At 41.6% G+C, this 13,097-nt stretch overlaps 2 protein-coding genes across 2 annotated transcripts in view; one reads left to right on the plus strand and one right to left on the minus strand.

Moving 5' to 3' along the window:
- PAAF1 (proteasomal ATPase associated factor 1) overlaps nucleotides 1-9,552 on the minus strand; it is a gene marked incomplete at its 3' end in the record, with an annotated part of 49,661 nt that extends 40,109 nt beyond the window's left edge. The window contains exons 1-3 of the mRNA XM_080701176.1: nucleotides 9,500-9,552; nucleotides 5,825-5,865; nucleotides 861-964 (exon numbers count right to left, since the gene is read on the minus strand). Coding sequence (XP_080557302.1) covers nucleotides 861-964; nucleotides 5,825-5,865; nucleotides 9,500-9,546 — 192 coding nt within the window. The 5' untranslated portion in view covers nucleotides 9,547-9,552. The remainder of the gene's footprint in view (nucleotides 1-860; nucleotides 965-5,824; nucleotides 5,866-9,499) is intronic.
- A 2,312-nt stretch (nucleotides 9,553-11,864) lies between these two features.
- Nucleotides 11,865-12,128, plus strand: COA4 (cytochrome c oxidase assembly factor 4 homolog; the record flags this gene model as incomplete). Its single annotated transcript, XM_080712478.1, has 1 exon — nucleotides 11,865-12,128. The coding sequence occupies one exon, from the start codon at nucleotides 11,865-11,867 to the stop codon at nucleotides 12,126-12,128; it is 264 nt and encodes an 87-aa protein (XP_080568604.1).
- Nucleotides 12,129-13,097: the final 969 nt, after the last annotated feature.

Below are 13,097 nucleotides of genomic sequence, written 5' to 3' on the forward strand. Positions count from 1 at the left end.
TCACCTAAAAAAAACAGAAAAAAAATATTCTCTGGTAAGAAAGTAAGTAAAAAGAAATATTGAAATGTTATCTTTAAGTCATCAAAAGCTTGGTATCAGACAAATGAAACCATTATGTGAGATTTTCATTTTTAATTTTGGATAAATTGCTATAATACTAGATGTCAACCACTAAGCCAAGCATGGGAAGGAGGGATGGGGAGAGAATGGGGTGGGGATCGGGTGGGGGCTGACTGGGTGATGTGTGCATGTATGTCTACAAAAGTTTGTATCCCACTATGATGTATGAATACAGTGCACCAATAAAAAAATAAAAATAAAAAAATAAAAAAAATAAAAAAATAAATAAATAAAAATAAAAAGACAAGATGGGCATGGTGGCACATGCTTGTAATCCCGCGCTTGGGAGGCAGAGACAGGAGGATTGCGCAGGTTCGAAGCCAGCCTCGCTGACTTAAGAGACCCTGTTTCCAAATAAAAAAAATATAAAATAGGTCTGGAGGAGTGTAGCCTGGAGGTAGAAGAGTTCCATCCCCAGTATCACCAAAAAATTAAGATAAATAAATAAATAAGACAAAAATAGGGATGTGGTGTAGCTTGGAGCTACAAATCACCTGGGTTCTATCCCCAGTACCAAAAAGAAAGGGCTGAGGATGTAGCTCAGAGGTAAAAATGTCCCCAGATTCAATCCCCCCCAACACACACACACACACACACACACACACACACACACACAAACCAATGATAGCAAAAAGTATGATTATACACATACAAAGATAACAGTATAACTATCTGAAATACATATATAGATTTGACCATGCTTATGAGTAATGTGATATCTAGAAGACATAAAAACTCACCTTGTTTATTTCATTCACAATAAATCCTTCTGAAGCTGTAACCTCTGGAATGCCATCTAGGCCAATTCCTTGACAGGTCAAGCTGCCATACAAAGACGGTCTCCCTATACAACACACACACACAAAAAAAACAAGGTCTCAAAAAATAATCAGAACTTAGTATTTTTCTACTTGAAGATCCAATTCAAGCATCTGTATAAGTTTGCCCAAAAGGCCCATGAAAGAAAAATAGATACCTGTGCTGAAAGTCAGGTGAAGTGGAAAGAACAAACCCTATTTTTTTTTTTTTTTTTGCAGTACTGGAGATGGAACCCAGGGGCATTCTACCTCTGAACTACACCCCCAGCCCTATTTTTTATTCTTTACTTTGAAACAGGGTCTCACTGAGTTGCCAAGGGCCTCACTAAATAACTAAGGCTGTCCACAAACCGCGATCCTCCTGTCTCAGCCTCCCAAATGTTGGGATTACAAGAGTGTGCCACCATGCCCGGCTCAACAAACCCTAATTTGATAGCAAACTAAGAGACTAAAATTTCAGAAAAAAGATTTAGAGAGATAATATAGCATTTGTCAAGAAAGCGGCTAGGGTGATCTCAATCTGTTTTACTCCTTGTGAAATGAAATTCTTCTAGGGTGAATGGTGAAGATCAACATGAACATATGCATTTTTTTAATAGTATGTAACTTAGCCGGGCGTGGTGGCACACACTTGTAATCCCAGCATTCGGGAGGCTGAGACAGGAGGATCGCAGTTTGCAGACAGCCTCAGCTACTTAGTGAGGCCCTTTGCAACTCAGTGAGACCCTGTTTCAAAATAATGAATAAAAAATAGGGCAGGGGGTGTAGCTCAGAGGTCAAATGCCCCTGTGCTCCATCCCTAGACCCACAGGGGGGAAAAAAAATCATTTAACATATAATACAAAGTGAATAATTAATCTGACTACAAAATCAGTATAAGCTAAATAAAATATTATCCTACATATAAACATATGCAGATGGTACAATGAAGCTTAAAACTTTTTCCATTCTTCTAAACTTTTTATTTTTTAATTTTTTTGTGTGTGTGGTACTGGGGATGGAACCCAGGGGCATTCTACCTTGAAGCTACACCCCCAGTCCTATTTTTTATTTTTTTTGTGGTACTGGGGGTGGAACCCAGAGGCTTTCTACCTCCAAGCTATACTCCCAGCCCTATTTTATATTTTATTTGGAAACGGGGTCTCACTAAGTTGGTGAGAGCCTCAATAGGTAGCTGAGGCTGGCTTTTTTTTTTTTTTTTTTTGGGGTGGTACTGGGGGTGGAACCCAGAGGCTTTCTACCTCCAGCCTATACTCCCAGACCCATTTTATATTTTTATTTGGAAACAGGGTCTAAGTTTCTGAGAGCCTCACTATATAGCTGAGGCTGGCTTTGAACCTGTGTGATCCTCCTGTCTCAGCCTCCCAAGCGCGGGGATTACAAGCATGCGCTACCACGCCCGCTCTGAGGCTGGCTTTGAACCTGTGCGATCCTGTCTCAGCCTCTCAAGCGCAGGGATTACAAGTATGCGCCACCACACCGAGCTCACAGTCTTATTTTTTATTCTTTATTTTGAAACAGAGTCTCAACTCAGTTGCAAAGGGCCTCAATAAGTAGCTGAGGCTAGCAGTGAACTGCCACCCTCCTGTCTCAGCCTCCCAAATGCTGGGATTACAAGCATGCGCCACCACACCCTGCTTATCTTTGAATTTTTAAGATTGAACCAGGGTACTCTACCACCGAGCTAACTCTACAGACCTTTATTATTTATCTTGAAACAGGGTCACATTAAGTTGCCCAGATTGGCCTCTAACTTATGATCCTCACACCTTCACCTTCTGAGCAGCAGGGAATTAGGTGTGTACCACCACACCTAGATAGTAAAGAAGCTTTTGACAGTGAAGTGACATGAAGCAAAATGATACACGTCAAGTAGCTAGCACAAAGACAGGATACATTTCATCTCAATCAAGCTATTATTTAAAACCAAAAAAAAAAAAATCTTCTTTAAAGAGCTGACACTAGCTCCAATTTCATAAACAAAACCAAAGCTATAAAACACTTTCAAATTTTCACATCCATGACCACATATTAATCTAATTCGCACTTACCATCATCTTCTTTCATCCTACTCTCTTGAGCCTTATTTCAATCTCCTTCTCTTTTTTTTCTTTTGTGCGTGTGTATGCGCGCATGTGTGTGTGTGTTACTAGGGATTGAACCCAGGAACATTCTACCTCTGAGCTACACCTTCAGCCTTTCTTTTATGTTCTGTTTTGAAATAGGGTCTTACTACATCACTGAGTCTCACTACACTGCTAATGCTGTCGTCGAACCTGTCATCTTCCTGTCTCAGCCTCCCATGCGCCACCAAGCCAGATTCCTTCTGTTACTTCTAAGACACTGATTCTTCAGTTAGCCCTCTTTCTTCTACCTTCAGTCTGTATTTTTTAATTTGTTTTCTTCAGTTATTCCACATCTTTAAAAACAAAACCAACCCCTGGACGATGAGATCTTCTACCTACCCCTCTCTCTTCATCCAAAAGATTTTGTTTACAATTTAATTTCTCAGCTGGGCATCATGGCACACCTGTAATCCCAGCTACTCAGAAGACTGAGGCAGGAAGAAAGTTTGAGGCCAACCTCAGCAAAATAGTAAAAACTTGTCTCAAAATAAAAATAAGTAAAGCTGGATATAGTGGCACACACCTATATTCCCAGTACTGGAGAGGCTAAAACAACAAGATCACAGGTTTGAGGTCAGCATGCAGTAATAAAGCAAGATATTTTTCAAAATTAAACATAAGGGCCGGGCGTGGTGACACACGCTTGTAATCCCTGCACTTGGGAGGAAGAGACAGGAGGATCACTCAGGTCCGAAGCCAGCCGCGCTGGATTAAGAGACCCTGTTTCCAAAAATAAAAAGTATAAAATAGGTCTGGGACTGTAGCCCGGAGGAAGAAGGGCTTCCAGGAATCGCAGTACCACCAAAAAAAAAAAAAAATTAAACATAAGGGCAGGGGAGGGGAAGCTCAGAGGTAATATCCTGGGGTTCAGTTCCCAATACTACATGCACACAAAAGAAATGAAAAAAAAAAAAAAAAAAAAGAAAGACAATGGAAGAGAAGGATATGGAATAGACATAAGGATTGCAAGTTCAAAACTAGCCTCAGCAGTTTAGTGAGCCTTTCAGCAGCCAAAAGAGACCCTGTTTCAGCCGGGCGTGGTGGCGCATGCTTGTAATCCCCGCGCTTGGGCGGCTGAGACAGGAGGATCACACGGGTTTGAAGCCAGCCTTAGCTACTTAGTGAGGCTCTCAGCAACTTAGTGAGACCCTGTTTCCAAATAAAATATATAAAAAAGGTCTGGGAGTATAGCCCGGAGGTAGAAAGCCTCTGGGTTCCACCCCTAGTACCACCAAAAAAAAAAAAAAAAAAAAAGCTCTGGGGGCATAGCTCGAAGGAAGAATGGCCCTGGGTTCAATCCCTTGCCTTGCACCAAAATAAATAAATAAATAAATAAATAAATAAATAAATAAATAAATAAATAAATAGACATTGTAGAACTATTTAGAATACACACCAGGCACAGTGGCACACACTTGTAATCCCAACTTCAGCCTAGCAGCTGAAGTAAGAGGGTCCAATTTTAAGGCCAGTCTATAAAATTTAGCAAGATCTTATATCAAAATAAAAAACAGAGCCGGGCATGGTGGCACACACTTGTAATCCCCGTGCTTGGGAGGCAGAGACAGGAGGATCACACAGGTTCGAAGCCAGCTGCGCTGGCTTAAGAGACCCTGTTCCAAAATAAAAAGTACAGCCGGGTGTGGTGGCGCACGCTTGTAATCCCCGCGCTTGGGAGGCTGAGACAGGAGGATCATGCAGGTTCGAAGCCAGACTCAGCTACTTAGTGAGGCTCTCAGCTACTTAGTGAGACCCTGTTTCCAAATAAAATATAAAATAGGTCTGGGAGTATAGCCCGGAGGTAGAAAGCCTCTGGGTTCCACCCCCAGTACCACAAAATAAATAAATAAATAAATAAATAAATAAATAAATAAATAAAAAGTATAAAATAGGTCTGGGAGTGTAGCCCAGAGGTAGAAGGGCTTCCAGGAACCCCAGTACCACCACACAATAATAATAATAATAATAATAATAATAATAATAATAATAATATTAAAAAAAACAGAAAGGGCTGAGGATGGAGCTCAATAATAGAAAACCCCAATCCTCAGTACCATAAACACATACACACTGTTTATAATACAACAAAATAAAGCTAACGGACTAATTAAGATGCATCAGCACAAGCCATGGTGGCATACACTTATAATCTCAACTACTCAGAAAGGTGGAACAGGTGAATTGCAAGTTCCAGGCCAGCCTGAGCAACTTAGCAAGATACGCTTTCAAAAAAAGAAAATTTTTTAAAAAAAGGGCTGGTGATGTAACCCAGAAAGAAAATTATTGCCTAGCATGTGCGAGGTCCTCATCATAATCATCATCATCATCATCAATGTCTTCATAAGTATCTGTGGTTTCCAAATGGAAAATAAATCTGAAGCCCTTCTCTCCTGGAATAAAAGAGTGGGAGTGACATCAGTCAAACAGACTGGACAGGCATCTTTTATTCTGTACTGAGTATTGAACCCAGGGGCATTCTGTCTCCAAGCCATACCCCCAGCCCCATTTTTTATTCTTTATTTAGAAACAGGGTTTAAGTTTCAGAGGGTTTCACTAAGTAGCTGAGAATGGCCACAAACCTATGATCCTCTTGTCTCAGCTTCCCAAGTATTAGGATTATAAGTGTGCACCACCATGCCCAGCTGAAGCATGTTTTTATAAAGTATGATCATTGTACAAAGCGGCTGGGCCAGCAGAAGCTTCATCCTAGGAATAATACAATTTCTTTAAAAAGAGACCATATTGATGTATGGATATTACCTGGGGGGTGACAGCTCAGCCAGGCCTCCCCTTCATCTTTCCTATTAAGAGAGACAAAAGCCTAATTAGGCCCATAAACAGTTGAATAGGATGCAAATGGTACAACGGGAGAAAGGTCATACAATCTCTGGATTAGTCATAGTACTTTTTTTGGGGGGTGGGGGTTAGGGGATACTGAAGATTGAACCCAGGGGCATTTTATCGTTGAGCTATACCACAACCCTATTTTTTATTTATTTATTTTTATTCTTTTATTTTTTGGAAACAGGGTCTTGCTAGATTGATGAGTCTTCACTACTTGCTGAGGCTGTCCTTCAAACTGTGATCCTCCTGTCTCAGCCTCCCAAGTACTGGGATTACAGGTGTGTACCACAAACACCTACCTTAGTCATAGCATTTAGACATGATCTACTCCAGTCTCCCATTCAGGGTAGTTTATTCTAAGACAGTCACACTTAACTTACTGATAGATATTTGTCTATTAAAGTGTTTACTGAATAGATATGTTAGTCAAATCAATGCTCAAATGCTTTCATCAATATTGTTCACTTTTTTAAAAAATCAATATTAATAGTATTTAGATGCTTATTGATATTCCTATAAAATGGACCTTGTAGCCAGGCATAGTGGTGCACACTTTTAATTCCAGCACTTGGGATGCTGAGACAGAAGGATCCGGGTTCATGACCAGTCTCAGCTACCTAGTGATGACCTCCACAACTTAGTGAGACCTGTTTCAAAATAAAGAATAAAAAATAGGGCTAGGAGTGTCACTCGGAGGTAGAATGCCCCTGGGTTCCATCAACAGTAACACAAAAAATAATAATAATAAAATAAAATAGACTTTGTACCCTATGACACTTTGTAATGTAGCATCCTTAATCCTCACAACAACCAAATATATCTTTTATTATTCCATATTAAATGTAAAAAACTGAAGCTCAAGCTGGACATTGGGGGGGGGGGCGCTTGTAATCCCAGCATTTGGGAGGCTCACACAGGAGGATCAAGGTTTGCAGACAGCCTCAGCTACTTAGTGAGGCCCTTTGCAACTCAGTAAGACCCTGTTTCAAAACACAAAGAATAAAAAATAGGGCTAGGGGTGTAGCTTGGAGGTATATTGTCCTGGGTTCCACCCCGGTACCACCAAAAAAAAAAAAAAAAAAAAAAGAATGCACTTTCCCTATCTTCCAAATCCTGATCTCTTCACCCTAATACTTTTAGGTTAAGATGGAAAGGATGTAGGCTTTTAAAACAGAAAGATCTATCTACATGATGAGCTGTGTGACTGTAGGCAAGTTATGTCCAGATTCTAATCCTACACTCTTTCATAGGTACTTTGTGACAGTAAATTACTGTTTTTTCTTCATTACTTACACATTCTGTATTAATTTGTATTTTATTTTAGGCCCACCTAGTAAAAGTATATATTTCTTACTGTTTTATGTTCACCATTGTTTCAACTCGGAAAACTCTAATAATAGTTATCATAGCCAAACTTGGTGGTGCAGGCCTGTAATCCTGTAATCTCAGCACTGTGAGGCTTAGACAGAAAGATCGAAAGACTGCAGGTTCAAGACCAGCCTCAGTTCTGAGGTCAGCCTCATCTACTTAGTAATGCCCTTCACAATTTAGCGAGACTTTGTTTCAAAGTAAAAATAAAAAAAGAATGGGGCTAATGGCTCAGAAGTTGAATGTTCCTTAGTCCAATCCCCAGTACCAAAATAATAACTGTCATTTATAGCACTGCTCTATCCATCCTGATACCTAGAGAAATAACTGTCACTGTATACAATCAATAAATATGTTAGAGCCAGGCATGGTGGTGCACACTTATCCCAGCATTTGGGAGGTTGAGACAGGGGGATCATGGTTCTTGGACAGCCTCAGCTACATAGTGAGGCCCTTTGCAACTCCGTGAGACCCTGTTTTGAAATAAAGAATAAAAAAAAAAAAAAATAGGGCTGGGGGTGTTGCTCAGAGGCAGAATGCCACTGGGTTCCATCTCTAGTACCACAAAAAAGAAAATAAATATGTGAATGATCTGCTGTGTAGTCCCAATTACATTATTTATTAGATATTTAAATGTATGTGTATGTATGTATTTTGAGGTATTGGGGACTGAACCTAGGAGTGTTTTACCACTAAGCTGGACCACCAGCTCTTTTTTTTTTTGCGGTACTAGGGATGGAACCCAGAGGCATTGCATGTACTACCATGTCCAGCTCTCCTCCTAGTTTTTTTTTAATATATTTGTTGGTGTACTGTAATCATATATATATTTTTTGTGTGTGTATGTTTCTTTTTTGAGGCAGATTCTCACTAGGTTGCCCAGACTGGCCTCAAACTTGTGATCCTCCTGGTTCAGTATCCCCAGTTGCCAGCATTACAGAAATGTGAGCAGGACTCCCTATTTTCTTGAAGAGCAGGAACCATCTATACAGCTAAGCTGGGGTGTGGTGGCCCATGCCTAAAATCCTTAGGAGGATGAGACAAGAGAACTGCAGATTCAAGGACAGCATCAGCAAGTAGTGAGACTCTCATCAGCCTACCCCTGTTTCAAAATAAAAATGAAATATAGCTCAGAGGTAGAATGTCTTGGGGCTCAATCTCCAGTACTACACACAAATACACAAGAATACACAGCTGAGAGTCCAGCGTGGTGGTACACGCTTATAATCCCAGCATCTGGGAGGCTGAGACAGGAGGATGCAGTATGAGGACAGCCCTACCTACTACGTGGTGAGGCCCTTTGCAACTCAGTGAAATCCTGTTTCAAAATAAATAAAAAGTAGGGCTGGGTGTGTAGCTCAGAGGTTGAATACCCCTGGATTCCATCCCCAGTACTGAAAAAAAGAAAAGAAAAAAACCACAGCTCAGCTCCATAAGGTATCTAGTACAGGACTTGGGGCATGGTATGTGTCATATTTCCCTAACAGAATCATCAAATTTGTGTAATATAGAGTGAGGAGCCTAGGTGAAGTTACAAAGACTCCATTACATATAAAAAGGTATGATGAGTACTGGAAATTTTTTTGTCTAGGGCGGGTATGGGGACTTAACTCAAAGCTATTCTACCTCCGAGCTACACTCCCAATCTTATTTTATAGCTCTTTTTTTTTTTTTTTAAATCCTTTTGTGGTATTGGGGATTGAACTCTGGGACATTCTACCCCTGAGTTATACCTCCAGCCGTATTTTATTCTCTATTTTGAAACAAGAGTCTCACTAAATTGCAGAGGCTGGCCGCGAACCCGCGATCCTCCGTCTCAGCTTTCCAAGTACTGAGATTGCAAGCGTGCGCCACCACACCCAGCTGAGTATTGGAATTTTTACAAATAACTGACAAACGATAAATACCGTGATGACAAATAAATACTCATATAAATATAGTGACTACTCGGCCAAGAGTCTTCTTGACTTCCAGTTTCCTGCTTTTAGTCCTGATGTAGGAATCACACAACCTGTGTGTTCTCTTGGGCTTAAAACAGCTGCAAAGTATGAAAAACAATGACCACGCGGATTTGAGTGTTTTTCTGGCCCTTGTGCCCTCAAGCTCCCTCAACAACTCACGAGTTTACCCCTATGGCTATCCTGGCCCAGGCATGGCTCTTCTTGACGTAAAGGCAACAAACACTACCCGCCTCCACTGCCCCTGTCCTGGGCCTGGATTCACCTGAGGGCTTGAGCCCAGTCGCTCTGAATCCTCAAAGGCGCCGCCATCTTGACCCCGCCTCCACCAGCCCGCCTCTTCCGCCCCTTACCGGAAGTAAACCCTCAAAAGCGGTGTGCGGGCGGAGGGCGGGGTCTACGCCGAGCCCACCAATGAACACGTGCTCTGGGTGCCGCTCCTTCCGTGTGCGCGCTCGGGAACTCGCGTAAAGTGCTGGTTCCTGGGGAGAAGGACTGAAGGTTTCTAATTGCCTGCAAAACCTACGCCGCCGCGCCGCAAAGCGCTTTCGGGTCCACTTCCGCCACCGTTCGGGTGAGCATGACACACCTCGTCCTTGCGCGGAGGCCCCGCGGCGCTGCGAGGTGCGCTGGCGGCTGCGCGCGCGCATGCTCCGCTCCTTAGCGTGGGAGAGGAGCTTCCGATGACCTGTGGCCTGCATGCCCATCCCTTCATGCCTTCTTAGTCCAGGCCAGCCTCCATATGCAACTATAGCTTCTCCTGATATCTGAGCATAGGTCGTCCCCATTTTACCCCAGTGGAGACTAAAGCCGGGGTGTGGTTAGGATGAGTGAAGACTTAGAGTATGATTTACTGAGTCTTACTGGAGCCCCAAGCACTTCATTTTTTTTATAACTCATCACTCAAATTTTGCGAGTTAAATTTGAAGAATAATGAGGAAACTAAAGAAGGTTATATGATAAAGCATGGCGCTCAGATTACAATCTGGATCTCTTGGTTTACAGTCCAAGGAACTTTCCATTCTGCCGTTCTTGCTTTCAGAGATTTTTTTTCCTGGCATTTAAAGACTTCTTCAGTAATCATCTCTTGGGGCTGAGGATGCTGCTCAGTGGTCAGATGCTTGCCCAGCATGTGTGAGGCCTTGGGTTTATTCCCCAGTACCACCAATTTTAAAAATAATATATATAATTATTAAATAATTAAAATAATATATAATTATTAAATAATAAAAATAATAAACAATAATTTTAATAATAATAATAAAAATAATATATAATTATTAAATAATTAAAAATATATATATAGAAAGAGAGAGATATCTGTTCAGTGAATGAGATAGAGGCATTAAGGAGTTCCATCTCTTTTTTAGCCCATCATTGTGAAATATGTACAAAAGCTAAAGTAATTTCAAATCTTTCTTGAACTACTTCCTATTTTCTTTTGGATGCTCTGAAGCAGATGATCTTAGAGAAACAGTCTAGGCAAATACAAATCACATTGGGGTATAATTGACAAGCAGTTTCACGTAGTCCATAGACTCAACTCTTACCAGCTGCATACTCTTTGTTACCGCCACACTGAAGTCTTTCCATCCCTCCATGTGTCAAAATCTACCCATATTTGTGTACCCTTCAAGTATTAACTTTGTTCTTCATCAAACATACAATAAAGCCAGTAGGAGAAAACAATATTTTTTGCTGTTCTGGGGATGGAACCCAGGGGTATTCTACCTCCGAGTTATACCCTCCAGCCCTTTTTTTTTTTTTTTTGGTATTGGGGATGGAACCCAGCGGCATTCTACCTCCAAGCTACATCCCTAGCCCTATTTTTTATTCTTTATTTTGAAACAGGGTCTCACTGAGTTGCAAAGGGCCTCGCTAAATAGCTGAGGCTGTCCACAGACTGCGATCCACCTGTCTCAGCCTTCCAAATGCTGGGATTACAATTGTGCGTCACACCCAGCTAGATTAATAATTTTTAATAACTTTTTTTTTTTTTTGGTACTGGGGATTGAACCTAGAGACATTCTACTTCCAAACTACACCCCTGCCTGATTTTATTTCTTATTTGGAAACAGGGTTTCACTAGGTTGCTGAGTGCCTCACTAAATTGCCGAGGCTGGCTTTGAACCTGTAATCCTCCTGTCTCAGCCTTCCAAGTACACAAGCATGTGCCATCATGTCTGGAAGATTAATAATTTTAAGGTAGGTCAGATATGGCTTCTTTAAAAAATTTATTTCACCCAATTTGTATTCTATTAGCCAAATCGATTGAGCTTATTGAATACTATGTAAAGAACTATCACAGACTTTATTTCATTTGTTTCAGTTCAGACCACTTTGCAGGCCTGCTCTCTGCCAGGCCTCATGCTAGGAGCACCAGGACAAAGCAGACGTAGTATCTGTCCCCAAAGAGCTTACAGTCTTCTAAGAGAGACAGGCACCTAAGGGGGCTATTACAGTGCAGTTTGGTCCATGCTGTTTATACTACAGGAACCTTATGTATAGCCATATCTGTACTTTAACCTTGTCTAGCCAGCATCTGTGGTGCAATCATTTAGCATGTTTGGCTGTTAACCAAAAGGTTGGTGGTTTAGTCTTGTCTCTGTGGATATTCTAGCCTCTCCAAGATGTCAGCCTCAGTCCCTCAAGGCCATACCTGGACCCGAAAAGTGAAGAAGGAGGATGAGGAAGAAGATCCTCTGGACCAGCTGATCTCCCGCTCTGGCTGTGCTGCCGCCCACTTTGCAGTGCAGGAGTGTATGGCCCAGCACCAGGACTGGCGGCAGTGCCAGCCACAGGTGCAGGCCTTCAAAGACTGCATGAGTGAACAGCAGGCAAAGCGGCGGGAGGAGCTGCAGAGGAGGAAAGGGCAAGCCAGCGCCCACCACTGAGACCTCAAATCGCCTGTCTTCAGAGGACGGCCCTGCAGAAATCAGCGCCAAGCGTGATCGTGGGAGGAAGAAGTCCTAAATGGTCAAAGTATAGCCCAGAAGGTGTAAAGCTTAGAGACAGCCTCTGGGACTAGGATTGAGAGCAGAGCACCATGTTTGGACATGAGTACCACAAAGACCTCCCATATTTTAATGTTCACATCTTACACATCCTCACCCTTTTGATTCCACCAGTATTTGCCATGTAAAACAGAGAGTGGGGTCAGTGTGCCAAGTTACTGAGATGATTACAGGGACATTTTAATTTTGGAAGTAAATTCACAACCTAAAGGTAAATTGGTTACATGATCAGGTCTTCTTTTTTTTTTTAACAGTACTAGAGGTTGAAACCAGGGGCATTCTTCCTCCAAGCTACACCCCCAGCTCTATTTTTTATTCTTTATTTTGTGATAGGGTCTCACTATGTCCCAGAGGCCTTGCTAAGTAGCTGAGGCTGACCATGAACCTGCGATCCTCCTGTCTTGTCTTGGCCTCCTAAGTACTGGTATTACAAGCCTACGCCACCATGCCTGGATGTCTTCATTTTTTCAATCACAGTTCAACAATAGTCAAGGCATTGTGTTGCAAACTGATTTCATGAGTAATGTGACCTCTGCCTTCTCCTTAGAGTCTAATTTGGAAGATGGAAATAACAGTGGAACAACTAACTTTTGTTAGTAAGTTAGTTTCCAAATTATGTAGCTTAGTTTCCAACACTGACCTAAGTGCCTTTATCTTTCATCACCTGCTCAGAATATTTTATTGAGTTTAATGGAAGAAAGCAAACAGGGAAACTTTTTTCAACAAATATTGAGTTCCTGTTATATGCCAATACTGTTGAATTAACAGATGCAGAGTCTGCCCCCACCCAACTGACACAAAAAAGTTGGCCTGACATTTAGAAGTATGTTTAAGAGCCAGGCATGGTAG

Source organism: Muscardinus avellanarius (assembly GCF_963383645.1).
Source record: "Muscardinus avellanarius genome assembly, chromosome: 1".
Classification (NCBI taxonomy): domain Eukaryota; kingdom Metazoa; phylum Chordata; class Mammalia; order Rodentia; family Gliridae; genus Muscardinus; species Muscardinus avellanarius.